At 40.2% G+C, this 27,879-nt stretch overlaps 1 protein-coding gene across 1 annotated transcript; it reads right to left on the minus strand.

The window, feature by feature from the left end:
- Positions 1 to 65: 65 nt before the first annotated feature.
- On the minus strand, positions 66 to 27,840 carry MRPS5 (mitochondrial ribosomal protein S5). Its single transcript, XM_068564295.1, has 12 exons — positions 27,640 to 27,840; positions 24,304 to 24,384; positions 21,994 to 22,131; positions 18,120 to 18,245; positions 15,758 to 15,991; positions 13,962 to 13,996; positions 12,322 to 12,412; positions 9,681 to 9,727; positions 9,142 to 9,199; positions 8,772 to 8,834; positions 5,379 to 5,515; positions 66 to 2,672 (listed from the first exon to the last, which is right to left on the minus strand). Exons 1-12 carry the CDS (start codon positions 27,695 to 27,697, stop codon positions 2,448 to 2,450), a joined length of 1,293 nt encoding a protein of 430 aa, XP_068420396.1. The 5' UTR covers positions 27,698 to 27,840; the 3' UTR covers positions 66 to 2,447.
- Positions 27,841 to 27,879: the final 39 nt, after the last annotated feature.

Genomic DNA, 27,879 nt, shown 5'->3' on the forward strand with positions numbered 1-27,879 from the left:
GACTAAGAATAAAAAGAGAGACGACTCAAATTACTAAAAAATTAGAAATAAAAGTAAGGTTGTTAATACTGATTCTATAGAAATAAAAAGGGTTATAAGAGAGTATACTGGACAGTTGTACACCAATAAATTGGGTAAGCTAGATGAAATGAACAAATTCATAAAAACACAAAACCTACCAAAACTAAATCATGAAGAAATAGAAAATATGAATAGACCTATAACTACGGAGGAGATTAAGTAGGTAATCAAAAATCTCCTAACAAAGAAAACCCCTAGACCTGGTGGCTTCACTGTTGAATTCTATCAAACATTTAAAGATGAATTAATATTAATCTTTCTCAAACTTTCCCCAAAAAATTGAAGAGGGGGGAATACTTCCTAGCTCATTCTATGAGACTAGCATTACCCTGATAGAAAAGCCAAAGACACTACAAGAAAACTATAGACCAATATCCCTTATCAAATGGAAATTACAAAAGCAATTTCATTTAAAATGGCATCAAAAAGAATAAAATACTTAGGAATTAATTTAACCAAGGAAGTGAAAGTACAATGAAAACTATAAAACATTGCTAAAAGAAATTAAAGAAGATGTAAATAAGTGAACACATACCCACGTTCATGGATTGGAAGACTCAATATTGTTAAGATGTCAGTACTACCCAAAGTGATCTACAGATTCAATGCAATCCCTATCAATATCCCAAAGATATTTTTTGCAGAAACAGAAATACCCATCCTAAAATTCATATGGAATTTCAAGGGACACCTGACTAGCCAAAACAATCTTGAAAAAGAAGAACAAAACGGAAAGACTCATACTTCCTGATTTCAAAATATCCAGCAAAGCTATAGTCACCAAAACAGTGTGGTACCGGCATAAAGACAGACATGTAAACCAATGGAATAGAATAGAGAGCCCAGAAGTAATCCTTTGTATATATGGTTGAATGATTTTTGACAGAGGTGCCAAGACCATTCAATGGGGAAAGGACAGTGTTTTCAACAAATGTTGCTGGGAAAACTGGATATCCACATGCAAAAGAATGAAGTTGATCTCTAACACCATACACAAAAACAAACTCAAAAGAAATCAAAGGCCTAAATGTAAGACCCAAAACTATAAAACTCTTAGAAGAAAACATAGGACAAAAGCTTCACAACACTGGATTTAGCAATAATTACTTGTATAGAACACCAAAGATACAGGCAACAAAAGAAAAACAGACAAATTAGACTTCATGAAAATTTTAAAATTCTGTCTCTCTTCCATCTGGAAGTTCATCTGTATCCTTTATCATACCTTTTATAATAAACTGGTAGGCAATAAATAAACTGTATTCCTAAGTTTTGTGAGCCACTCTAGCAAATTAATCAAACACAATGAGGGAGTCATGGGAACCTCTGATTTACAGCTGATGAGTCAGAAGCACAGGTGACAACCGGACTTGCAATTGGTGTGAAGTGGGGTGGGGGCAGTCTTGTGGGACTGAGCCTTTAACCAGTGGAATTTGATGTTACCTCCAGGTAGACAGTGTCAGAACTGAGTTAAATTGTAGGACATGCAGCTGGTGTTGCAGAGGATTGCTCGGTGAGGGGAAACCCCCCACATCTGCTGTCAGAAGTGCTGGGAGTGTGGTAGTACTGTGAGAGTTAAGGAGACACACAGGAGGGGAACTTGGCTTTTCCCCACTCAAAATGACAAAAGGACTCTCGGAATGTCAGGACAGAACAAACGACTGAAAGAGCAAAAACATGGGTAAATACAATAGGCTATTTTTTTTTTTTTCTTCTTTAGTTTTTTATATTATGTTTCATGGTTGAAGCAAAACTATAATGTTGTCTAATGTGGTTCTCAGTGTAGGCAGAGGAAATTTTAAAACAATTATAGAAACAGGTGAGGGTAAAGGGATTTAAAGGGAAGTAAGATTCCTATACTTCAAACTGGTAAAAAGTCAACACCAGTAGACTGGTGATAAGTGATATAGGTATAACGTAATACCTAGAGCAACCACTAAAACATCGATACAAAGAGGTTTACTAAAAAGGAGAATTTCTAGAGCCAAAAAGAACAAAGTTTGCCCATTTTCCTCTACTTTCTAGCTGTGTGACTACAGTCAAGTAACTATAACTTGACTGCATATTATTTTTTATTAGGTCAGACTAGAAGCCCTGCCTCCCTAATTTGCTAGCTTAAATGAATATTTAAAGTAGTTTTTAACTAAGATATGTATGTAAAGTTCCTATCACAGTAATTGGTATATACGACATGCTCAATAAATTAAATCTATAATTATTTGTTGTTTGTCAATAAAGAAATGTAAGGTTGGCCTTTCCTTAAAAAAAAAAAAAAAGAAAAAGTGGCAATCCAAAGTGTGAGGGGTTGAGTCTCTCCCAGGTGCCAGAAGCAAGAGATGCCAGGCTGAGCCAGGCCAGAAGAAGGCCTAGGTGGCGGCTCTCTTTAAACTTGACCACACAGAGCGCTTCATACCCTGTGCAGCCTTCACTTCTTCCCAGTCCAGTTTGATGTCTGGAACCTCATGTTCCGGCTCCGGATCCTTTCTCAAGGCCCCCTTGGGGGAGGCAACCACGATGGGCAGAGGGCCACATTCCTCCCGGAATTCCACAACGTGGAGACTCTTCTTGTCAGCCAGCTGTTGATGGGTCTCCTGGGCACGACCAAATTGAGAACACGAGGTTAGGTCTATGAGGTTGGACTAACGTGGTCCACCCCTGATACTCATCTTGCATGGCCAAAACTGTTTGGTTGATTAAAATGTAGCAACTCCTGAAAATTCATTAACTGAGGGTGATTATTACAGCAGGAAACATGGCCCAGGTAATATAATAGCAAGTTTATTTGCTTACTGGATTATTTAAGAGTGATTAAAAACAAGATTTTACTTTAAAAAAAAAAAAAAACCACAATAAACTTAAGTCTGTAACTTAAAGAGCAGGAACTTGCTGCGGCTAAACTATGGTGACCTGCTGTGGGCGGAATCATCTCAGCCTCGTCTCCCCACCCCTAAGTGGGATAAAGGAAGGGCCTTGGCCTCTGGTCTCTTGCCTTCCTAACCCTCCTGATCATGTGCCATACTGTGCCCAAAACTGAACCTGAACCTCATCGTGTCCCAGCTCTAGCTACCAATTTATAGGACATGCAGGGAGAGAAGATGTTAAGGATCCTCAGATATTTAGCACCAGACTGGGACAAACAACCTGATTTCTCCAACAATAAAAAAATGCAAGGAAAAAAAAAGAGGGGAACTTACAGATTAAAAGTGACTTAAAAGACAGCAAAGATTTAAAATGTATGGACCTTTTCTGCAACCTGATTCAAACAAATTGTATTAAAAAAAATTTTTTAGGGCTTCCCTGGTGGCGCAGTGGTTAAGAATCCGCCTGCCAATGCAGGGGACACGGGTTTGAGCCCTGGTCCGGGAAGATCCCACATGCCGCAGAGCAACTAAGCCCATGCGCCACAACTACTGAGCCTGCGCTCTAGAGCCGGAGAGCCACAACTACTGAGCCCACGTGCCACAACTACTGAAAGCTGTGCGCCTAGAGCCCGTGCTCCGCAACAAGAGAAGCCACCGCAATAAGAAGCCTGCGCACTGCAGTGAAAGAGTCGCCCCCGCTTGCCTCAACTAGAGAAAGCCCATGCACAGCAACGAAGACCCAAAGCAGCCAAAAATAAATAAATTAATTAATTTAAAAAAATTTTTTAAATCTGACAAATGGATACATTTCTATGAACACTGACTAGATGTTTGATATCTCGTTACTGTTAATTTTTTAGGTATGATAGTAGTATTGTCGGGTCCTTTTTAATCCTTATCTCTTAGAGCTACATGATAAAATATTTATGAGTGAAATAAATTGATATATGAGATTTGGTTCAAAATACTAGGGCTGGTTGGGGGTGGTTTAGAGAAACAAAACTGGCCACGAGTTGCTAACTATTGAATTCTGTGTAAGAGAGCCATGGGGATTCATAACAGAAGGTAGCCATAAAAGTCAGAAAAAGGCGAATAAACTCAATAGATGGTTTATTGATAGTACATTAAAATACCTAAAATACCATGAGAAATGTACAATCTCATGTTTCCAGACTTTATGTGCACCTTGCACCATTCTAATTCTATATACATTTGAAATTAGAAAAGAGAAGAGCTGATTCATAAAACAAAAACAACATAATTTAAATTGGAGTGTCTTATAATCAGTGGCATGTTGCTTACACTGGTGTCATTTTTTTTCTTTGAGTAGCACAATGCAAATTTTTATAGCTGATGGCATTTTAGAACAGGTCTACTTGACCATAAATATGACCTATCTAAAACAAATATCTTAGCTACTACATCAAACAATTAAACCTCTTAACAGTAAGTGTAAATTTAGAAGTGCTTTTGAAGGACGTTTTAGATAGTAGTAACATACACACAAACACACACACACACACACACACACACACACAAATGAACACAGCTGTTCAAAAAAGGTTTTTTAAGCAAAGCTTTTTCTTTCAATTAATTTTCCTGTTTTAAACAGAGACGGCTACAATTATGCCATGGATCACTTTATTCAGAAACAGCCATCACACTCTGTCAGGAAGCCTGTCAAAGTCCTCAGCAAATGGAGGTCAGCAAATGTCTCTTGAACCTGGTTGTCTTTCTGCTCACCCAGCTCTGCTAAGGTCCACCCATCCTTTCAAGGGACAAGCCAGCCCCGCCGAGCTGGCAGAGAGGCAGCCCAGGAGGGGGCGCCCCGTGCAGTGACAGCCCTTCCTCCCTACCGCCGGAGTGATTGTGAGCCTAGCCGAGGCTGAGGGGGTGAGCTGGGCAGGGGCCCAGAGCTCCCATTTATGTGGAGAAATAACCTGAACTACTAATGTTCATATTCCTACTGACTCAGATGTCCCTCTGAACTACCTATACAGGTGACATGAAAACTGACTGTGCTTCAATTGAAGGCCGCTCTCGAGTAGAGGTACCCAAGGAGCTTCACCCCAGTTCCAAAGGAACTGACGAAGTAAGGAAAGAGACTTTCTCTTTTTACTTTACATCTTTATGTTGTTGGAGCTTTGGAACAAGCAGGTATTCTTTCCATAATAAAACAGATTATAATCACTGGCTTTTAAAAATACTTAATTTTAAAACTTCAAAACACCCATGGAATATTTTTTTATAGGATAATTCTCATGAACTAACTCGTCAGCTGGATTAACTAACCTGATGCAGCCAAAGACAACAAAGAATGCCCAGTCCTCAGGTGGCCCGAGAGCGACTCCAGGACGGCCCAGGAGATGGTGGTCTCAGAGCACACAAATGAAATACAAACTAGCCCTTCTGTTTCAGAGCCCAGGGAAGAGTTACCTGGCGGGAGAGCCCGTGGAAGAGGCCCCGGGTGAGGTTAAGCATGTTGACGGAGCCAGAGACCTTGGCATACATGTCTTTGATGCCAATGAGCCGGCAGATGGTGATGATGGCCCGGTGGCAGCGGAGGCCATAGCCTAGAAAGAGGAAAAACAAGTCAAACACCTGCCCACTGCCCACAGTGCAGGCGGCATCACCTGCTGGCTTCGCGGGGCTTCCAGCTCTGGGTTTAGGGGATGCTGGTTCATGTTCCGGCTTCACCACTTCCCAGCTGAGTGACCCTTCACAACTTATTTAACTTCCACAATGACACTTATTTAAATGAGATGTTATAAGGATTAAAGAAATAATATATAAGTTTCTTAAACATACGGGCAAAAAAAAACAGGGCTGTTAAGATTAACAGAGATGGCTGAAGGTTCTTGGCGCCCCATGTCCATGTTAACTAAGACTCGAGGGACACATCTGTTCTCACCCTCCCTGAATGCTCAGTTGCACTGAGCAGAGACATCCACTTCCTCCTGGAAAAACTCTTTTAGCTTCGGTAACACACCCTCTCCCAGATTTCCTCCTAGCTACTGGCCCATCCTTCTCACCTCCTTGCTGGCCTCTACATCTTGGGTGGTTTCCCCTCCAGCCATTCGCCCTACTCTTGTCTACCTGTAATCCCTTCCCTAGGGAGAGCTTTAAAAACACAAAGCAAACACATCACTCCCCATTTAAAGCCCTTCACTTCCCACTGTTCCTTGAATTAAAATAAGTACAGTTGACCCCTGAACAGTGTGGAGGTTAGGGGAGCCAACCCTCCACACAGTGGAAAATCTGAGTCTAACTTATAGTCGGCCCTCCATGTCCTCAGTTTCTCCATATCCAAGGTCCCACATCCATGGATTCAACCAGCCACGGACCGTGAAGCACTGTAGTATTTAGAAAAAAAGCAGAGTATAAGTGGACTCGAGCAGTTCAAACACGTGCTGTTCAAGGGTTGACTGTAACAAAGAACTCCACGGCCTTCAAAGCCCTTTGTGACTGACACCTCACCGACTTCATCCAGAGACACCACCCTCCGCGTGCTGGCCTTCCCACCGCAAGGACTTTGCACTCAGTGTTTCCCTCAGCCTGCTCTCCCTGCATGACCCCTTCTTACCTTCAATGTCTCACTCAGATACGTCCTCCTCAAGGAGACCTTCCCTGACCACACTAGTGAAGGTGGCCTCCTTCCTCCCTCCCCGTGCCCTCCCCTGCAAACCAGACCCTGATGGCTGCTTTCAAGCACTCAGCCGAACTCGTTATCCAATGTTGCCCCTCAGCAGAATGCGAGTTCCATGAGAGCCAGGATATTGTTTGCTTACTGCTGTATCCCCAGAGCCTAGATCAGCACCTGGCAAATGCAGGTAGGAATGATGCAGAGAAAAAGCCCAAATTTAGACTCTAACATTCTGATTAGCCAGGCATGAAACTCAGCACATGCCTTAAAGGCAGCACTGAAAATTACAGCTTTAATTAGAAGACAGGGAAGATAAAAAAGGTAACTTCTGCAATTAAAATTGTAGCAGTCTTTCCAAAATCATTCAGATAAAGATGTATCCAAAGTAACATGTCTAACAAAAACATGACGCAAGCCACAAATGTAAGCCATATATATGATTTTAAATTCTCTCGCAGATAGGTTTTTTAAAAAACAGGTAAAATTGATTTTAGTAATATATTTTATTAACCCAATACGTCTAAAACATTATCATTTGAACATGTAATCAACACAATAATATTTTTGAGATATTTCTTTTTTTTTTTTATACTAAGTCTTTGAAATCTGGTGGTGTTTGACACTTACAGGGTCTCTCAGAAGCCACACTTCAAGTGCTCCATAGCCACACAGGCTGCAACTACCACATGGGACACACCTTAGCACAGGTCTAAACCTTAATGTCTAAGTGTTCAACTCAATACTTTTTCTAATAATAAGATAAATGGTTTTTATCTGGCATATGAATGATTAATTATGACTTTAAAGCAGAAGGCAAGTTCTGGTGCACTAATACAATTGGTATTAAATACAATTAATACAACTAATACTGTATTTGATATTTTTTCTCTTAGTTTATTTCCATGCCATAGCTCTAGCAAAGCTGTACGAGAAGCTTTGACATGAAAAATTTAAATACTGTATAATATTTTATCTTCTGATTCAGACCTTCTAAGTATACCTAGAGTTATATGACATCATTTTTACTGTAGAACCACTGGTGAAACACAAATCAGTATGTTCAATAATTCCACACCTCGAGACCATTGGGCATGACTGGCACAGCTCCATAACCCTGAACTCTGCCTGCTTGCTCTTTCCAAGACAGGAAGATGGTCCATCTCTGGAACCTCAGAGCTCAGTGTAGCACCTGGTTCACAGAAGATGTTCAATCAGTACTTGATGATGAGAATAAATGAGTGGAACTGAATAAGCTATAAGAAAAGAACCACCTGGGACTTCCCTGGTGGCGCAGTGGTTGAGAATCTGCCTGCCGATGCAGGGGACGTGGGTTCGATCCCTGGTCCGGGAAGATCCCACATGCTGTGGAGCAACTAAGCCCGTGAGCCACAACTACTGAGCCCGCGTGCCACAACTACTGAAGCCCGTGCGCCTAGAGCCCGTGCTCCGCAACAAGAGAAGCCACTGCAACGAGAAGCCCGCACACCGCAACGAAGAGTAGCCCCTGCTCGCCGCAACTAAAGAAAGCCCATGTGCAGCAACGAAGACCAAACGCAGCCAGAACTAAATAAATAAATTTATTAAAAAAAAAAAAGAATCTGCCTGCCAGTGCAGGGGAAACGGGTTCGATCCCCGGTCTGGGAAGATCCCACATGCCGCAGAGCAACTAATCCCACGCACCACAATTACTGAAACCCGCGAGCCTAGAGCCCCGTGCTCTGCAACAAGAGAAGCCACCACAACCAAGAGTAGCCCCCGCTCACCGCAACTAGAGAAAACCCACGCACAGCAACAAAGACCCAACACAGCCAAAAATAAATAAATAAATAAAATTAAAAAAAAAAAAAAAAAAAAAGAACCATCTAGTAGCATCAATGAATTGTCTAGGAGTAACCAATGTTCCCACTACAAACCCAACTATTCACTCACTCAGTTACTGTTTCTTATTCATTATGTGCTCTTCCCACCTACAATTACCCCGGAAGTGTGTGTAATCATGAGAGCCTGGGTAGGATGACTGCTTTTTAGTTCCCCAAAGCCTCAATCTTCTTAAATCTAACTTAGGCCTTTCCATTTTGGTGTTTTCAAAATGAGATCAGGTAAAGGTGAGCAAAAATAGAGGGCAGGATGAAATTGGTACAGTTTCTCTGCTTTATCTTCAACAAATTATGAGTTTTTTTAGTTACCTCTGGGTTGTTTCTTCATCTTGATATGCGTCCTTTTAAATGTTAAAGAAATATCATGGTATACTGGAGAGTAAAAACATAAACATAAGAAGGGTTAGGGGTATAGCTTTAATGCCCTTGCAAATATCACAAAGCAACCAATACTACCCTAAGCAGCCACCACACGTTGGCCAAGGATGAGTAACAAACTCCGATTTCACTCATTAGTAACCTTCTCAGGAGAGAAAGTTTGTTTCTACATTTTATATATTTATATGTAAGAATGCAGTAACAAGCAGGGAAACACAGAAACACCCACAGAGATATATTGCCACACATAAATGAAACAAGTATAATCCTGCAAATTTTAAAAGAAAAGATTAAAACTCACTTGTATGGTCTTCATATCGTTCTATATAATGCAAATAGTGAACTGCCTTGTTCTTTGCCTGAAAGAAAGAAGGAAAATATATTCCTTAAATCTATTGTTAGAATTTACCTTTCCTCAGGGATTTCAAAAAATACCTTTTATAAAATATTTTATTATGGAAAATTTCAAATTTACACAAAAATTTCAGTATATACTTCTAAAAGCTAAGGATTTAATTAAAAAAAAAAAAAAAAAACCATAAGTATAACATCACTATCACACCAGAAAAAAAACCCCAAACAATTCCTTAATATCTTTGACAGTGTTCAAACGTTCCCTGTTGTCTCGTAATTTTGGTAAGCAGTTGCAAGTCTGATAGAAATGATGCAAGAATACAGGCACTTCTGAAATTGCTTTTTCTGAGATAAGTAACCTTTGCCAGTTAAGTATTTGACAGTAAGTAAGTAACCATTGACAGTAAGTATTTTTTTGTGGTTCCCACAATGTCTAGCACATAGCTTATTGGTCTTTTACTGTTAACAAAGGAAAAATGTACATACTTTTCTGAAAGCATCTGCCCGTTCAGCGGCTTTCCCAATGGCAAAACCTTTAAAAGAAAAAGCAAAAATATGAAAAGGGGCATAAATTTGGCACATAATGTCTTTTACCACATTTCAAGTTTCAGTTCCTGCAACATTTCACAGTAGTTCATCTTTCTTCTGCCCACAGAAAACCCGCTATCCAAAACAAATGACAAAGCATGAGGCTACAGAAATTTGCTTCTTTGTTTTGGGGCATTTTGGAAACATTACATTTGAATGTACCTGTGAAATTCAAGGTTAGATGCATAACATTACCTTTTATAAATTTCTAGATAAAACTACACTGAATAAAAAAACAAACGAAAAACCCAAAAAAACCCTAACCATGCTAAATTAATAAGGTAAATGGTTTTCACGAATTCTGAAAACAGATTAAAATAACCAGAAAAGTTGGGAAAAAAACATACACTGCTACAGAGTAAAACCATGATTTCAGTGGAACTTTCAAACGCAATTCAGATTTCAGTTAACCCGGAAATAAAAATCAGTGATTCCTGAGTTTGTAAATGCTTAATCCTGTGAAATGAGGTTTACCACAAGTTAAGAAAATGTTTGCATTATTTGCTATCACCATTATTTATTTTGAAGAATGTATTGTTTTTAAATTATACACAGAAAAGTAACATAAGACAGTACTGTTCCATGAGATATGCAAGACATCTGAGAAGCTGGGGCAAAAGGGGCTGTGGATTACAATTACTAGTTTGAAAAAAACAAATTAAACCATGTAAGTCCTTGAGGAATATATGGGTGAACTTACTTGCTATATAAAGGTGTAAAGCTTCTGTGATTTAAAAACTTTCGTGTGGAAAAAATTTAAAACTAAGTCAAAATATATGATAGATAAAGGGCTAATGTCCTTAACATACAAAGAGGAAAATCAATGAGAATAATCACCCAACAGAAAATGGGTGAAACACGTGAACTAACAGATCTCAAAAAGGAAATTATAATGGCCAACAGACATGTAAAATGGTGTCCTAACTCTCATAACTAAAGAAATACAGATCAAAACTAAGAGTTATGTTTCATATCATCACTTACTTACAATCAGTAAAGTCTGACTCTATCCAGGACTGGCAAGGGTGTGATGGTGCAGATAAACATAAACGGATGCAGCCTTTTGGGAGGGCAATCTGGCAATACTCATCAACATTTCAAATGTATGTAACTTAGAGGCAGCAATTTCACTGCAAGAAATTTCCCCTATCGATATGCTTGCAAAAGTACAACATATGACACGTACAAGAAGCTCACTGTTTTTATAAATAGTAAAAAAAAAAAAAAAAAAAAAGTGTAAACAACATAAATATTCAGCAATAGGGAAAAGGTTACAAAAATTATGTTTATCCATACAATGGAACACTATGCAGTCAATACAAAAAAATGAGGGGGAATCCATTTATGCTAATATATAAATCTCTGGGTATAATACTAAGCAAGAAAAACAAGCTATAAAATTATGGATATAATATGACCCTTTGTATAAATTTTTTTAAAAAGATATATGGAGGGCTTCCCTGGTGGTGCAGTGGTTGAGAATCTGCCTGCCAATGCAGGGGACACGGGTTCGTGCCCTGGTCTGGGAAGATCCCACATGCCGCGGAGCAACTAGGCCCGTGAGCCACAACTACTGAGCCTGCGCGTCTGGAGCCTGTGCTCCACAACAAGAGAGGCCGTGACAGTGAGAGGCCCGCGCACCGCGATGAAGAGTGGCCCCCGCTTGCCACAACTAGAGAAAGCCCTCGTACAGAAACGAAGACCCAACACAGCCAAAAATAAATAAATAAATAAACTTATTTTTTTAAAAAAAGAAGATATATGAAGAAAGAATTTCTGAAAAGATATAAAAGTAACTGTTAAGAGTGGTTTCCTCTGGCAACATACTATCTATAGGTAGTAGTTGTTTTGAAAGTGTCAGTATGGATTTAAATAGGCAGTTTTCCATTTTTCCTTCCACTTTTCTTTCCCTTTTGAAATGTATTCATGTATACATTTCAAAAACAGATGTTCACTATGGAAACTTTAGAGAAAAGTATCAAGAAGAAATTTAAATGATTGGCAAACATACTAATTAAACATTTTTAATCTTTTCAGTGTATATCCTTCCAATCCTTCACAGTCTTTTCTTTGCATATAAACATACTTTTAAAAAATTGGGATTATGTTACACAGTTTTATACGAAGTGGGTTTTTGTTTGTCTGTTCGTTTGACTTACCATTATTTTGTAAGTAATTTTCCATAATTCTTTAATGGCTATAGACTATTACAATGTATAGCTATACTCTTCTTGTAACTGTGTCCCTATTGTGAACATTTAGTGTTTTTCCCTCCCCCTCGTTTTTCACTATTATACATAAACAATAGTGTCTTAAGCCTTTTAAAATATTCATTGTCTTCATGGAAAAAGGCAGATGTAGGAAGATCTTTCTTTTGCCTCTACGGGATTATATGGGTTTACCACAAGGTTTGTGAGCCCAAGCCGCTGAAAGATTTAATTAGTCAAAAAAGCCTGAACCCACTGACTCCACGGCTGAGCCCAGGCCACGGCTGTCCCTCCACCACCAGCTCTTCGTATATGATCACACCCCCATTCACCTGCAGCTCCTCTGCCATTCCCCACAGCAACCAGGACACGGACTGATCTCTTTCTTCCCTCTTTTGCTGTCATATTGAAAACATTCCTCACCTAAAAGAAAATGTTTCATAAATATTACACCTTAAGAGAATTCTGAAGTAGGGAACTGGAGTGACCTCCTCACACACACATAGGCACACGTGGTGAATACACACATCATCCCTCAATCCCACGAGCACCAACAGCACACTTTCTCCAGTGGGAAACCTCCACCTGCACTGTTTCTTCAGGAGTAAAATGGAAGTAAGGCTTTCTCTTCTTATTTCACAGGCTTGTTAGAAAGTTTGACTGAGACAACTTTTAAAGGATTTGAAACTGTAAAACTCAATACACCCTATTTTAATGAACGCACCACAGAAAGATAAAAAGTTGCTGATTAAACTTTGACATAGTTTATAACTAATTGATTATAAAAACACATCCTTCGAATTCCCTGGCGGTCCAGTGGTTCGGACTTGGCGCTCTCACTGCTGGGGCCCGGGTTCCATCCCTGGTCGGGGAACCAAGATATAACAAGCTGCGTGGAGCAGCCAAAAATCAATCAATCAGTCAATCAATCACATCCCAATATCAGAGATGTTAAAATATGAAAAAATGTCCATCTTAGAAATGATAAAATGCAGTGTATAGAGATAATTAGCACAGGACTGGATCTCTATGGGTTAAGCTCAACTGAAAATAGAAAATTTGGAAATACCTGCTTATTATGAACTACAAGAAAATCTGCATTTTTCGGCATGTTTATAAGTTTACCAAGAACTATGAAACTGTTAACTAAACTGCTTACACGGCAGCCCCTTTCCCATAAGGTAAGAAAAGGGAGCTCAAGCCCACTCCCGTGGATAATCTTACAGGAAATCTCCCACATAGACAAGAGTTCTTCAAAGGAATTAATTTCAAAAGGGTGTAAACTAGGACCCAGAGACTTAAAATACTTGTAAATATATCTTAAACTCTGTAATGCAACTGATATTGAAGAAACAATATACACATTCAATCACAAACTCAATACGTGATTATTCCATATGGCATTCAACACTAAGTATGCAGCACTAGCTCAAAGGGAAGTTGACTATTTTAGGAAACACCCTGCAAAGAGTGATTGCAGTTTACCTGATACAAGCTTCAGTTTCAAGGGCCTACAAGCAGCCCAGCAGATCATTCCCCCACCAAGAGCTGGACGTACACAGTAACTCCAAGCTTTCTACCCTTCCCATGGCTCCCCTCAATCTCTGCCCGCTGAACTGAGTGTCAGATACACTGAATTCAAGGAGAAATTGCTACTGCAACCTTTGCTTTAAGAAGGAGGAAATTTAAATGCAATCTCCAAATTCTGTTATCAACAATACCACTGAAGTTGCTTTGTCTTGAGACCTTAATGGGTGGCCCCCCAAAAGGGCAGCAGTCAGAAAAGCCAATATGACCAAGTAACTGAAATTAAAGTTTCATTACTTCCTTACCCAAAGCAGCTCTGTAGCTCAGAAAAAGTCATGCATCAAAGGCTTTTCCTCACTGTTCCTCTTACCCTCTCCACCCACCCCACTCTGTCCATCCCAACTTCTCGGAAGGCTTAACTGGGTATTTTATTCAGCATGCCCACCTCAAGTATCCTGGTATCGAAATCATCATATGTTTCTGTAGGGAGAAAAGAAACAGGTATACAGATAAATGTGTCTATATAATTAGTGTATGAAAGCATTTTTTAACATAGGCACCATCACTGACTTTTAACTAAGAAAGAATCTCAGGTATTTTGGTGCCACTATCAAAGCAACACCCTGGTCCTCCATCCTCACCAGAAACTGTTCTACCATTAAATTCATAAACTCGACCACTAGCTCCCTGACTGCATCCTCCTACCTCTCCAGCTCTCACTCAGTGACTCAAAGGTGATGGTCCTTGGGGCTCCCCAGCACCTCCAGACTCTCGACCACTGTTCCCCTTCCCCATCACCCCTCTGGTCTTCCAGTCTCTCCCACTCAGTCAAGACACCACAGTCCAACACTTCCACCAGGTCTTGTGAATATCCTCAAGTCCCTCACCTCTTCCCCTCTCCACCACACTATCCAGGATGGAATCAACGCAGCTGTCTGGGCACACCTGACCTGCCAGGTGCTGCTGTAGAGAAGTCAAAGCATGGGACACACTTGGGCCACTAAAAACTCATGGTCTCCACCTCAGTCAAGACCTCCCTGCTGCCTGCTGGCCTTTTACATCCTTTTAGTTAGGTCTCTCTCCTCTCACCACAGCAGCCATTTCAAACACTCTCTGTGTTCTTTTATTTTTATTGACTTTTTACTATAGAAAATTTACATTCATAGGCAAAAACCGCCCCCCAAAAACAGCAAAACGTGAGCTTATGTACCATTAGCTAGCTTCAACGATTATCAACTCAGAGCCAATCTTCTTTCCTCTAAACGCTGTCCAAGTCCCACTCCACTGGATAACTTTGAGGCCCGTCCCAGATACCCTACCTTTTCATCAAAATATTCGGGTGGCCATGCTCATCCCTGCCCACCTCCTCCTCACAGACTGACTGAAGGCTCCGGAGAGACAGCGTTCACACAGGCCCCACCCCCTCCTTCCACCACCAACACAGCTTACCTGACTCTGTCCCCTGCCCTTTCTTCCATCACAAGTTCGTCCATTTGTCTGCACTCTAAATCTGGGCCCTCACTAGGGACTTAGTAAGTTTATGGGTTTTTCCTCTCCCTCCCGTATCTTCATTCTCCCAACGGAAGCATTCTGCTCAGTCCTAAGCACGCTGGCCTGAGTCTCTCCACCTCAACCTCTCGTCTCCTCTTTGAGCCAAACTAAAAGCAAGCAGCCGAACCCTTGTCTATTTCTTCATCTCCTATTCATTGACAAGAATGACTATTTCAGATGATTTTTCCTTCTTTAGGTACTCAGGAAGCAGTGGGGAGATGACTTTGTTCTCTAATTTAGTCTGATAAGTATTATCAACTTTTATTTCACGTGTACTTCTATGAGGCTTAATGACAACTATTTGGTTTCTTCTGTTATCGAAATAGCACTCCCAAGCCATGCTGCTCCACGCCCCATGACCAACAGCATTTGGGAAACTGCATCCCACAGATGACTTATATAGAGCCACCACGCACACCACCATGTTCAAATGCTCTGTGAGAAGCCACACAATAAAGACACCAGAACCCAGTGCTTTGCCCCCTATTTGTGGAATACTTCTTGGCTTACAGGCCTCTAGTGCTCCATAAAATACATCTGGGTAATAATGTGAAGTTACTTCAATGATGCTCAAATCCTTTTTAGGAAGAAGGCAATCTAAACAGACGAGTAAATAGAATCATATCAAAGAATTCCAGAAGTAGGAGTGCTCTCTCTGTCACAATGTAAGCAAAACCAGGACGCTGCTACCTCCACTGGAACCAGGGTCAGGAGGGCCAAGACTGACGCCTCCCCACGTGTTTCCGCTCCAGCCTCGCTCCCGTTTAACCTTCATCTTCCTCTTCCACTCCCACTCTTCTCTCTGCCGGACCATATCCGCCTCTACCTTCTCCTGCTCTTCCTTGCTTCTTTGGGCAATGGTCTGCACAGCTCCATTTCTCATAAGAGGGACATTCAGACCAGGCCATAGGAAGCCACAACGCCCTGCAGGTTTAAAAACATACATAAATAAGAATTTTTTAAAGGCATTCATTTCTTGAGTATTAAAATGCCAGGCAACGTGTATATAGATAATGATACCGCTGGTGGGAGCTTAAGCTAACATAATCACTCTACAGGCCACTTGGCACTGTTCATTAAATTTTTTTTTTTTTTAATTTATTTTTTTTTTGGCTGCGTTGGGTCTTCATTGCTGCGTGCGGGCTTTCTCTAGTTGCGGTGAGCAGGGGCTACTCTTCATTGCGGTGCGCGGGCTGCTCATTGTGGTTGCCTCTCTTGTTGCAGAGCATGGGCTCTAGGCTTGCAGGCTTCAGTAGCTGTGGCACGCGGGCTGTAGAGCACAGGCTCAGTAGTTGTGGCACACGGGCTTAGTTGCACCGCGGCATGTGGGATCTTCCCGGACCAGGGCTCGAACCCACGTCCCCTGCATTGGCAGGCGGATTCCTAACCACTGCGCCACCAGGGAAGTCCCCATTAAAATTTTAAACATATCTACCGTAACAGCTAGTAATTCCACTTACTGGTATTGCCTAGAAAAACACTCCCATGCAGGTATGAGGCATATGTGTGCTGGGACAAGGATGTCCACTGAAGTGTTATTTGTAAAGGCAAAAAACAGAGACAATCTAAATGTCCAGCAATATTGGAACAGTAAAATGAACTACGGCATATCCAACCTATGAAATACTCTGTACTAAATTCAAAGAATAAGGTAGCGCTATAGGTTCTGATACAGAACAATTTCCAAGACCTATTATTGAGTGAAAAAAAGCAAATTATACGACAATATGTACCATATGACATAATCTAATTATTTTTAAAAGAAAATGTATACTCCTTTTAGGGTATTTATATATATAAAAGCATTAGAAAATGTCAGAAGGAAACACATCAAAATGAAATCAGTGGTTTCCTTAGGGGAGGCAACTGGGATTGGGGGAGATAAAGGCATCAAGGGGGACTTTAGGTTTCTCTATTTTTTTTAATTGAGAATCATACATATATGATTGTTTAAAATGTTAAAAAAATAACTAAATAAAAAAGATATAAGGTAAGTCATGGAGAAAAACATCCAAGTAGACATGCAGCAGCTACAAGTGCAGCGAAAGGTGTTTTCTTTACATCCAAAAGGCTATTACTATCAAAGATAATTTGTCAGCAACCACAGTAAAGAATGTTGATTCAAGTATACTATTTTTATTCTTTAAAAAACATAAATATAAACAATCATGTGCTCCAGAAGTTGGCAAAGTAAGGCCCACAATCCAAACCTACCCCACCACTTATTTTTTTTTTAATAAATTTATTTATTTATTTATTTTTGGCTGCGTTGGGTCTTCGTTGCTGCACGCGGGCTTCCTCTAGTTGTGGCGAGCAGGGGCTACTCTTCGTTGCGGTGCATGGGCTTCTTATTCCGGTGGCTTCTCTTGTTGGGGAGCACGGGCTCTAGGCGCGCAGGCTTCAGTAGTTATGGCTCGTGGGCTCTAGAGCGCAGGCTCAGTAGTTGTGGCGCACGAGCTTAGTTGCTCCGTGGCATGTGGGATGTTCCCGGACGAGGGCTCGAACCTGTGTCCCCTGCATTGGCAGGCAGACTCTCAACCACTGCGCCACCAGGGAAGCCCTAGCCCACCACTTATTTTTGTAAATAAAGTTTTATTGGAACACAGGTATGCCCATTCGGTTATGTATTGTCTATGACTGTTCTTGTGCTACAACAGCAGAGTTGAATAGTTGGAACAGAGACCATGTGGTTCATAAGGCTAAAAAAGTATTTACTACCTGGCCCTTCAGAGAAAAAGTTAAGCCAGTTCTCCAGTTATTCCACCTTCTACCTCTGAATCATAAGTTCTTTGAGGATAGGGACTTTTGCAGCAGATGCCACACAAGGGCACTTAAGGCTTGTTGAATGAATAACTAAATGAATCAATCCCTTTCTATGGGATTTTCCTTTCCCTGAATCATGGGACAATAAGCCATTTGGCTGGACCCGAAAATCACAGAACCTAATACCCTTCATGAGAAATGTTTTATGCTTCTAGTTTGTAAAATATCTATAAAATTTTGGAGAAAAAATCTTAGAAAGCACATTAGCTGTTTTTATAAACAAGTTTACCTTCACCGACGATCTGACCCCTGTTCAAATCCTTTCTTTTCTTTTTCTTAGTTCTTTTGCCTCTTCCTTTTCTTGTTCCAGCACCACTCTCTGCTAAGGCACCTTTCCACAGCTCATCTGCTGTCACTGTAAAGAAACAGGTTTTAAAAAATTTCTTCAAGCAGTGATCTACGGTCTACTGATTTATTCCTGTTGAATACAAAAGGCTGGAAGAAGTCGGGTCACATATCATTACGGCAATGAAAGCAAAATTAAAACATTCTTTGCACACATCACATGGTTGCATTTGGAAAGCCCAAGAGGAAGCGATTCTACTCCTTTTACAGAATATGGCCTTCCCCCACAAAAGACAACCATATTTCAATCCCTGTTACTTTCCAGTAGATTTGTTTCCCAGACATTTTAACAACTGTGTGACTGGTCTCTTCCCTGCCCTCTTGCCTCCATTATAACTATTGAGATAATCACTAACTAGACTTCCAAAATACAGATCTCTTAGCCCAAAGTACCAACAATGCAATTTGAACCCAAAAATCTTAATAATTTGGATTGTTTGCTCTATTCTGTAAATGCCCTAAACATCTCTGTATATCCTTCAAAATGAGATGCCCAAATTCACCTTCAACTCTAATTATAGCCTAACCAATACTTGCGAAAGAATGAGTATGTAGAGGTCTGATAGTTAATACCTGCATGTGTAGGTGTGTATTTCTTAAATCATCGTTGTTGTCTTTTTCTTTATATATAGACCCTGACACTGCTGATTTATTTCCATTTGTGAATTTCTAGGGTCCCCAGATCTTTTTCTATCATACATTGCAAGCAGTATTTTCCCCTTTGTACTTGTGGAATATTCAGATTCTTTACTTTTGACCACTTCTGAATTTTATTGGTATAGCTATGTCGTTTATTAGATTTAAATTGTCTTCACAAGGACTTCTACCTTTCACAGGATCACCAATTGATTTTATGACCACAGATTGTTCCATTACCAATTTAATAAAGAATCAGAGCCATACAAATGTTGTACTAGTCAAAAATCTAAGATACATATATCTACATGCCTGAAATATTAAACATATTCTAGAACTCAAATGAGTATCTTCATTCTCCTCTTCTGAGCCCTTAGGCTTTAAAAGTTCTACCATACCAAGGGGGGAAAGTGGGGGGTGGGGTGGGATGAACTGGGAGATTGGGATTGACATATATACACTATATATACACTATTGATACTATGCATAAAACAGATAACTAATAAGAACCTACTGTATAGCTCAGGGAACTCTACTCAATGCTCTGTGGGGACTTATATAGGAAGGAAATCCCAAAAAGAGGGGATATATATTATACATATAGCTGATTCATTTTGCTGTACAGTAGAAACTAACACAACATTGTAAAGCAACTATACTCCAATAAAAATTTTAAAAAATAATAAAAATAAAAATGAAAGTTCTACCTGCTAGCTTCCTGAAAGGCCTTACACCTTGATCCTTTGGGTAGATAACATGAAAAGGGAAAAATGCTTTGGATTTATAATATTTTTTAATGCTTTATAGCTATACAGTACCCTGTGTTTAAAAATACAAACGTATTATTACAGATGATCTGCATAACTGAAGCTCACAAAAGTAAGTAAGCTTCCACATCACATGCTGCTTTGTGTATCCCTGATCAAAGCAAAGGGTTAACTTCAAACTTTAGACTGACACTGATTCTTTTAAAAGAACCACAGGTTTGAAATAAAATTACCAACCTCAAATTAAAGTCTCACTAAAGACTGACTTTCTTTCCTAATTGCTTAAAAATGATGGTATCTATAAATACCATCAAAAACTTGAAAGTTCACAGTGAGAGCACTTTTAATGGAGGCATAAGGAGGTCAATCAATTACAGTTTCTCTTAGAATCAGAATAAGCAAATCACTCGTTAAGACTAAAAGGGATTCGATTTTAAAAGAAACGATATTAAGACGAAGATTTAAAAGACTCCAGCATTTAATGGTGGACCCTCTATGGCAGAGGGATAGATTTATAAATACAATGTTAAACATTTTTAGGAAATCTTAATGAGTTTTGAAAAAATTACGGTTTTTTTTATTTCTTGGAAGAGATTTAGAAAGTCAAAGACTATTTCCTATTAAAACAGCAAAAACTAGCCCCATGCTGGTTTCAACTGAGTTCACCCCCACCCCGCCCTGACTTGGGAGCAATAAACTCATAAGGGTACAGAGTCCTATGACTGAGGAAGAAGGGAGGCTAATGGAGAGTCAGAGGCAGGTGTGAGAGGTCTCAGAGGGCAAGGGGCACCTCTAGAACAAGAAGAGTTAGAGAAAAGGCCTTTCAGGGCAGGGAAAAGACTATTTTTAAAAAGGCCTGTAAGTCTGATATACACCCGCCCGACACCCCCCAACCACCACCATCAAAGCACAAAGTCAGCTCTCAGAAAACACTGGGGCTGGGGGCACCAAGGAAGAGCCTCATGGCTCCAACTCTACCCACCTCTCTTCTCTCTTTACACCAAAACCCTCTGATACAAGGAAGACTGTGTTACTTGCAATTCCCCATCATCTGGTCCTCTTTTCTGCATGGCTACACGAATGACCTAGTAGGTCATTATTTAATTTAATCCAAATTAAAGTGATCTGTACCCACACAATGAAATATTCTACAGTTATGACACTGCACTGGAGAAGCCCATGTACTGTCATGGGAAAATGTATAGCGTACTGCTGCATGAAAAAAGCAGCAAATCCAGGATTTCAGGGTAGTAGGATTACAAGTCATTTTTTGCTTTTTGATTCTGTATTTACCAAATAGTCTAAAATGAATTGGCTTTATAATCCTAATTTCTTTTAATTTGCCTAATGCTGAATTGTGGATTTAATCTCCATTTATTACAAGCTAATTTCAGTTCAGACTGGACTCTCAAATACTATCTCAGATAGGAGTAATCTTAGCAAAACAACATCTACTTAAAATTAACTTTTCCTGATTAGTCCTGTCTCCTCAACTAAAGTGCAACTGAAAACAGATTTTGAGTATATTCTTGGTGTGAATCTAAATCAGCAGGGATTTGGGCTACAATTCCATCCTGGAATTCCAGGGATTCCACAGGTCCTTTAGACCTCAGGTGCCCCAAATGAGGGGATTAAAGTAAAGTAGTACTCCCAAAAGTGTGTATAGTACAGTACAACTGGTAGCATGTGAGATAATTCTAGGAGGTACACGGAGGAACATTTTTATTTTAATAGCACAGGCGTACCTCGGAGATATTGTGGGTTTGGTTCCAGACCACTGCGACGAAGCAAATATCACAATAAAGTGAGTCACACAAATTTTTTGGTTTCCCAGTGCATATAAAAGTTATGTTTATACTATACTGCAGTCTTAAGCATGCAATAGCATTATGTCTAAAACAACAATATATATACTTTAATTTTAAAAATATTCAAAAAAAATAAAATAAAAAATACTCTACTGCTAAAAAATGCTAATCTTCAGCCAGTCATAGTAGCAACATCAAAGACCACTGATCACATATCACCATATCAAATATAATAGTAACTAAGAAGTTTGAGATATTGCAAGAATTACCAAAATATGACACAGAGACAACACACAAATGCTGTTGGAAAAAATGGTGCAGATAGATTTGTTCAACGCAGGGTTGCCACAAACCTTAAATATGTAAAAAATGCAATATCCACAAAGCACAATAAAGTGAAGTGCAATAAAATGAGGTATGCCTGTACATCATATATTAATCTCTGAAGTGTTAATTCATTTAAGGAGGAAAAAGAAAAATTAAGATACAAAAGCACCTTTTATTTTCCTGTTTCAGGAAATGGGAAGTTAGCGCCCAGTCTACGTACATTTAGTGAAGAAACTATAGAATCTATACTGTTGGCCCATCAAGTTACTGGGAGAAGAAATACAGCACTGTGTCTGTAGCGCACAGGTCAAGCTGATAAAATGACGGTTGTCTCTGGTTCCTGGAGATGACAAAGAGCCTGCAGACAGATGGAATAAAACTCTGTTAGATGCTCCACACCTATGGAGAAACACTGCCAGCACCAAAAAATTAACTGTTACTAATAAAAATAAGTCACTAAAATCCTGAACTTTTAAGAATCGTATTTTGAGGACAGTCTTTCTTTAAAAAATAAAACTTCTGGAGGCTGGCTCAGATGACATAGTGAGGTCTCTCTGGACCTATTAGCTTACTTTGTAAATTACTCAATTAAAAGTACATAGAAAATACTGGCTTTTCATTTTAAATAAATTCAGATCTTCAATAATCATTCTAAATCCCATTATGTTGGACACATTTTAGTTTTTCTTGTAACCTTCTCAATCTTCAACAAAATATCAAGTGCACATGAATTTATTCTTGTAGTTTAGCACTACAATCCTTGACATACTTGAAGAGTGTAAAAATCACTACCATCAAATTTAGAATTCTTTAATCTTTTTCAAAAGACCAAAATACTATTCACAAGTAATAATGTAGTTAGCCTACAAAGGTCCAACTGTCAAAAGTAGAAAGAAATCAACTTCAGAGTTCAGAAATAATCTCTTTTAATGTACTGTTGCTACAACTGAGTTTGCTCAAATTGCATTGTGCTTTTTAAAACAGGAGGTGGCAGCAGCTCATGCTAAATCACATTTGAAGTTCAATTACAGATTATCATCCACCAACGATCAATTGACAATTTTGCTCTGATCCTTTGAATGCTTATTAATTTCGGACCATGAAGTCTCCGTCTCAGGAATAGCATGGAGTCCACAGAGGGTCAAGCCCAGGAAGCTCCCTTGGGTGGACTTCTTCAAAGACAGAGTCTGCCCTTGAAGGTTTCACTTCAGTGTTTAACAGTTTTCACCATGAAGAATTTCTTCCTTCTAATTTAAATCTCTTCTATTAAATCAAACTGGTTAATTAGTGATGTGTTTCAGGGATTTTAGAAAAATTATTGCTATTTCTGACCAATCTGTTGCAGCCTTTAGGAAAATACTGCAGCAGGTACAAAGAATACAAAGCAATTTTTTAAAAACAAGGCAATTACTAACTCTAGGAAAAAGAAAATGTTGTAGGAGAAAGGAAACGTAATAAGAGAATACAGCTGACCCTTAAACAGCGTGAGGGTGATGGGCACTGACCCCCCCGCCAGTTAAAAATCCACGTATAATATATAGTTGGCCTTCCCTATCTGCGATTCCACATCCTTGGATTCAACCAACCTCGAATTGCATGGTACTGTAGTACTTATTTCTTGAAAAAAATCCACATATAAGTGGACCCGTGCAGTTCAAACCCGTTCTGGTCATACAGGGTCAACTGTACTACCTAGCTCAGCTGTGAAGAACATATACATAACTGCCTATAGATTCAACCAAAACTGTGCTTACAACTATGCTCAGAAAAAGCAGGGATGGTGCCTAATTAAATCTTCAACTAGCATAACGATGTTAACAGAGAAAAGAACAAGTATATACACTATCTGTTTAGAAATATAACCAGATGGAAGTTAAAGTGTCACTGGAAGATGAGAAGGCCTAGAAAAGGGAAGTGGCTTTAAGATATAAACCTTTTAGTACTCTTCGGAAGTACAATATTTTAAGATAACAATCTTTAAAGTAGGAACTACCATCCTCATTTTATAGAAGAGGAAACTGAGGGTCCAAGGGGTGTCATTAGTTCATGGTTGCACAGGCAGAAAGTGGAGGAGCCGAGAACTGTGCGGTCATTCTACCAGTCAGCACTCTTCCCACCCCTTCTACAAACACTGTGTTTCGAGAACACATCACAGTATCCGAGACAGCTCAGGACCCAGTCCTGCCATTACTGGCTGTGTGACCTTAAGCAAGTCACTTATCCTCTCAGAGACTCACTTCAGCACCTGTAAAATGGGAATAACAACTCCTCATAACAACTGGTGTGACGATTAACCAAGATAACATACTATTAACCTGACAAAGTCAATACTCAATAAATCATGGCTATTATTTTTTAAAGCCTTGAATTATAACAGCTGTAATCATTAAAAATTTGAAAAATACTCTTTAGACCTTATCCATTTCTATTACAAAGAATGTACTTCATTCCTTTACATTTTTAAAAACTACATAAAGTACTCTTAACGCTAACTCTTATAAGAAAAGGTAGTTAGATAAATAAATCTCACCATTGCTGGGAACAGTCTTCAATGCCAAAATGGAAGCTGTTGGAAAGCTGTTTACGTAAAGCTGCCTGGACCATAAATGACCTACAAATTAAAAAAAAAAAAAAAAAAATTAAGATCCATTTCTACATGAAAAGGAACATTTTTTAACACCTAAAGAATAGTATTATCTATAGAATAAAATAACCAAGACAAGTAAATGAGTAATTTCTGGGCTCCATGACCACTTGCCCAAGTAAATGAAATCACATCACATCGGCTCCTTCACTCTCACATCTGACCTGTTACCAAGCCCTATAGATTCTCCTCAAAAATCAATCCACCTCTCAGCTGCACACCCTCCTACAGTCTCACTGCCCCTCTTTGTTCAGGCTCCATCCCTCAGCCACACGGTAAGGACAGTCTCCTCCGAACAGGTCTCCAGTCTGCCTCCAGTGTCTCTCCCTCTAATTCACCATCTGCTGTCAAGCAGGCCCTTCTCTCTCTCTTTTTTTTTTTTTGCTTATTTCAAACTCCTAATTTACCCCCCTCCCCTTTTCCCTTTGGTAACAGGCAGGTCTTTCTAAAACTACAAGTCTAGTCACCGCACAGCCCTGATATATCATTCTTTGGCTCCCTACTATCTGCAGAACAAATTCAAAATTCAGCATCACCTACAGGGCTGCGACTTGGCCCCAAGCTTCCACGTCAGCCTCATCTCCACCACTCTCCTCTCCATCCCCCTCTGGCCACACCAGACTCACCACCACTCTCCTCTCCATCCCCCTCTGGCCGCAGGAGACTCGCAGTCAGTCTGGAACACACTCAGCTCTTGAATCCTTTAGTGTGTCTCTGACAGCTTCTCCTGGTTTGCCTGAAACACCACCTCTCGGTGAAGGCTCCCCAATTCCCACAGCACTCTGCTCCCCTCTTTCATCAGGAGCCCCTGCAGCGCCAGGCTGTAACCGTACAGTGTACCACTTCACACAGTACAGTACTTCAGAACAGGCTCTGACAGCATTCACTGGACACTAATTTTTGAAAAGGGCGCCAAGAAAAACCAGTGGAGAAAGAATAATCTTTCCAACAAATGATGCTGGGACAACTGAGTATCCACATGCAAAAAGAATGAAGTTGGAGCCCTACTTATACCACACATAAAACTTAACTCAAAATGGATCAAAGACCTAAAGGTAAGAGCAAAAACTATAAAACCTTTAGAGTAAAACATAAGGGTAAATAATTATGACCTTGGATTTTGCAGTGGTTTCTCAGATATGACACTAAAAGCATAAGCAACAAAAACCAAAAATAGGTAAATCAGACTTTATCCAAATTTAAAACTTTTGTGTTTCAAAGGACACTATCAAGAAAATGAAAAGACAACACACAGATGGGGAGAAAATTTGACAAATCATTTATCTGACAAGGGACTTGTATCTAGAAAATATAAAGAACTCTTACAATTCACTAATAAAAAGACAGCCAGTTTAAAAATGGATCTAGATTAGAATAGACATTTCTCCAAAGAACATATAGAAATGGCCAATAAGCACAAAAAAAGACGTTCATTAGCCATCAGGGAAATGCAAATCAAAACCACAAATTGATACCACTTCACACCCACTAGGATGACTACAGTCAAAAAGACAGAAAATAACAAGTGTTGACAAGGATGTGGAGAAATAAAAATCCTCATGCTGGTGGGAATGTAAAAAGGTACAACTACTTTAGAAAACAGTGTAGCAGTTCCTCAAAAAGTGAAACATGGAGTTGCCATTTGATCCAGCAATTCCACTCCCAGGTGTATACACATGAGAAATGAAAATATATGTACATACAAAAACATTGCACACAAATATTTACAGCCACATTAGGCATAATAGCCAAAAGGTACAAACAACCCAAATGCTCAATAGATACACAAAATGTGGTATATACACACAACAGAATATTATTCAGCCATAAAAAGGAATTAACTACTGATTTATGCTACAACATGGACAAATCTGGAAAACATTATGCTAAGTGAAAGAAGCCAGTCACAAAAGATCACATATTACATGATTCCATTTATATGAAATATCCAGAACATGCAAACTATCGAGAAAAAAGTAGAACAGTGGTTGCCCAGGGCTGGGGGCAATGGGGGTCGGGGGGAATGCTAGCTAAAAGAGTACAGGGTTTCTTTTTGGGGTGATGAAAATGTTCTAAAATTGATTGTGGTGATGGCTGCACAGCTCTGTGAATACACTAAAAACCACTGAACTGTATACTTTAAGAAGATGAATCCTGTGGTATGTAAATTACATCCCAATAAAGCCACTACCAAAAAAAGTTTATACACTAGAAAAAGAAAAAAAAAAAAAAAGAAGGAAAGAAAGAAAGAAAGAGGCTCTGGAGCCAGATGGTGTGGGTGCAAAAACCTGACATCCTCCCAGCCTAACCTTGAACAAGTTTCTCAACCTCTGTGTGCCTTAATTCCCTCATCTGTAAAATGGGAATAATAAAGGCATTGTGAAGATGAAGCAAAGAAAAAAGCATAAAGAGTTTAAGACAGTCCCTGCTACACCTAAGAGCTCATGAAAGAAAGCTACACATGCTAGGTGCTATTTGATCGGGGCTTTGGAAAAGGAGGAGGTGGTCACAACATAAACAAAAGTAAAAAATGCTCAGGTCAGATTTTCCGACAAACGATTGCAGGTCAAGTTTCCCAACAAAATGAGTTACAAAAAAGAACTTTTCGATTTTTACAGATCTTTGGATTTCGGAATTACGAATGCTGGATTGTGGGTTTACGATAAAATAGAGCGAATAGAGGTCAAATTAATTACGAAGTGGTTCCTAGAGATAAACATCAGGCTGGAGGATAGCAGATTGCCTTTCCTCGGGCTGCAAACAACCAACTAGGGGTGGGAGAGGACAATAAAAGCAAAACTACTGACAGTCCTATCCGACTCAAGCTGGAGGAGAGCCTTTCGAGCTTCGCTGGCCGCCATCCACCTCGAACCCCACATCAACATCACCAAATGAACCTGTGGATCACGCCCGCGGGGAAGGCGATGCTTGCCTGCCACTACCCTGCCCCTTTTAACCGAGCATGCACGAGCGGCCTCGTGAACTGAAAGAGACTTTGGACCGCGTCCAGTCCACCCTCACTTTACAGACCCGGGCCCTGCGACCCAGAGAGGATGCGGACGCGCGCAAGGTCACACAGCAGGTCCCAACGGGACAAGAGCCGGGCGTGAGAGGCCGGGGCCGCGGCTTCTCGCTTCTTTCCACCCGGGTGTCTGCAGGCCCCGGGCGAACCCCCACTCCCGCCCCGCTCAGAGCCCCTGCTCCCAGCGTCCTGCCTCTCACCCGCCGACGCGCCACACAGCGCTGGGAGAATTCCCACAGCGCGCACCGCCGCCGCCATGGTGGAGAACCACGAGCGCCTCCGTCCGGGCAGCCTTCCCACCGCCTGCCGCGACTGCTCCTCGTCCAACGGCCGCGGACCTCGGCCCGAGACTGAATTTCCGAGGTCAGGGGGCCGCGCCGCAGCGCAGGTCCGAGTGAGGGGTTGTCTGGATGGGAAGCAAAGTGAGATGAGTCCGGCGC

This window comes from Eschrichtius robustus, chromosome 15, assembly GCF_028021215.1.
Source record: "Eschrichtius robustus isolate mEscRob2 chromosome 15, mEscRob2.pri, whole genome shotgun sequence".
NCBI classification, from domain to species: Eukaryota; Metazoa; Chordata; class Mammalia; order Artiodactyla; family Eschrichtiidae; genus Eschrichtius; species Eschrichtius robustus.

Excerpts from the sequence above, each read along its gene's own strand:
- MRPS5 (XM_068564295.1), bottom strand. The coding sequence starts at position 27,697 with ATGGCGGCGGCGGTGCGCGCTGTGGGAATTCTCCCAGCGCTGTGTGGC. Across the intron at positions 13,997-15,757 it reads TGACCCTGGTTCCAGTGGAG|AAACATATGATGATTTCGAT; the intron begins GTAGCAGCGTCC and ends TTCTCCCTACAG. Across the intron at positions 9,728-12,321 it reads GAATGGCAGAGGAGCTGCAG|GTTTTGCCATTGGGAAAGCC; the intron begins GTGAATGGGGGT and ends TTTCTTTTAAAG.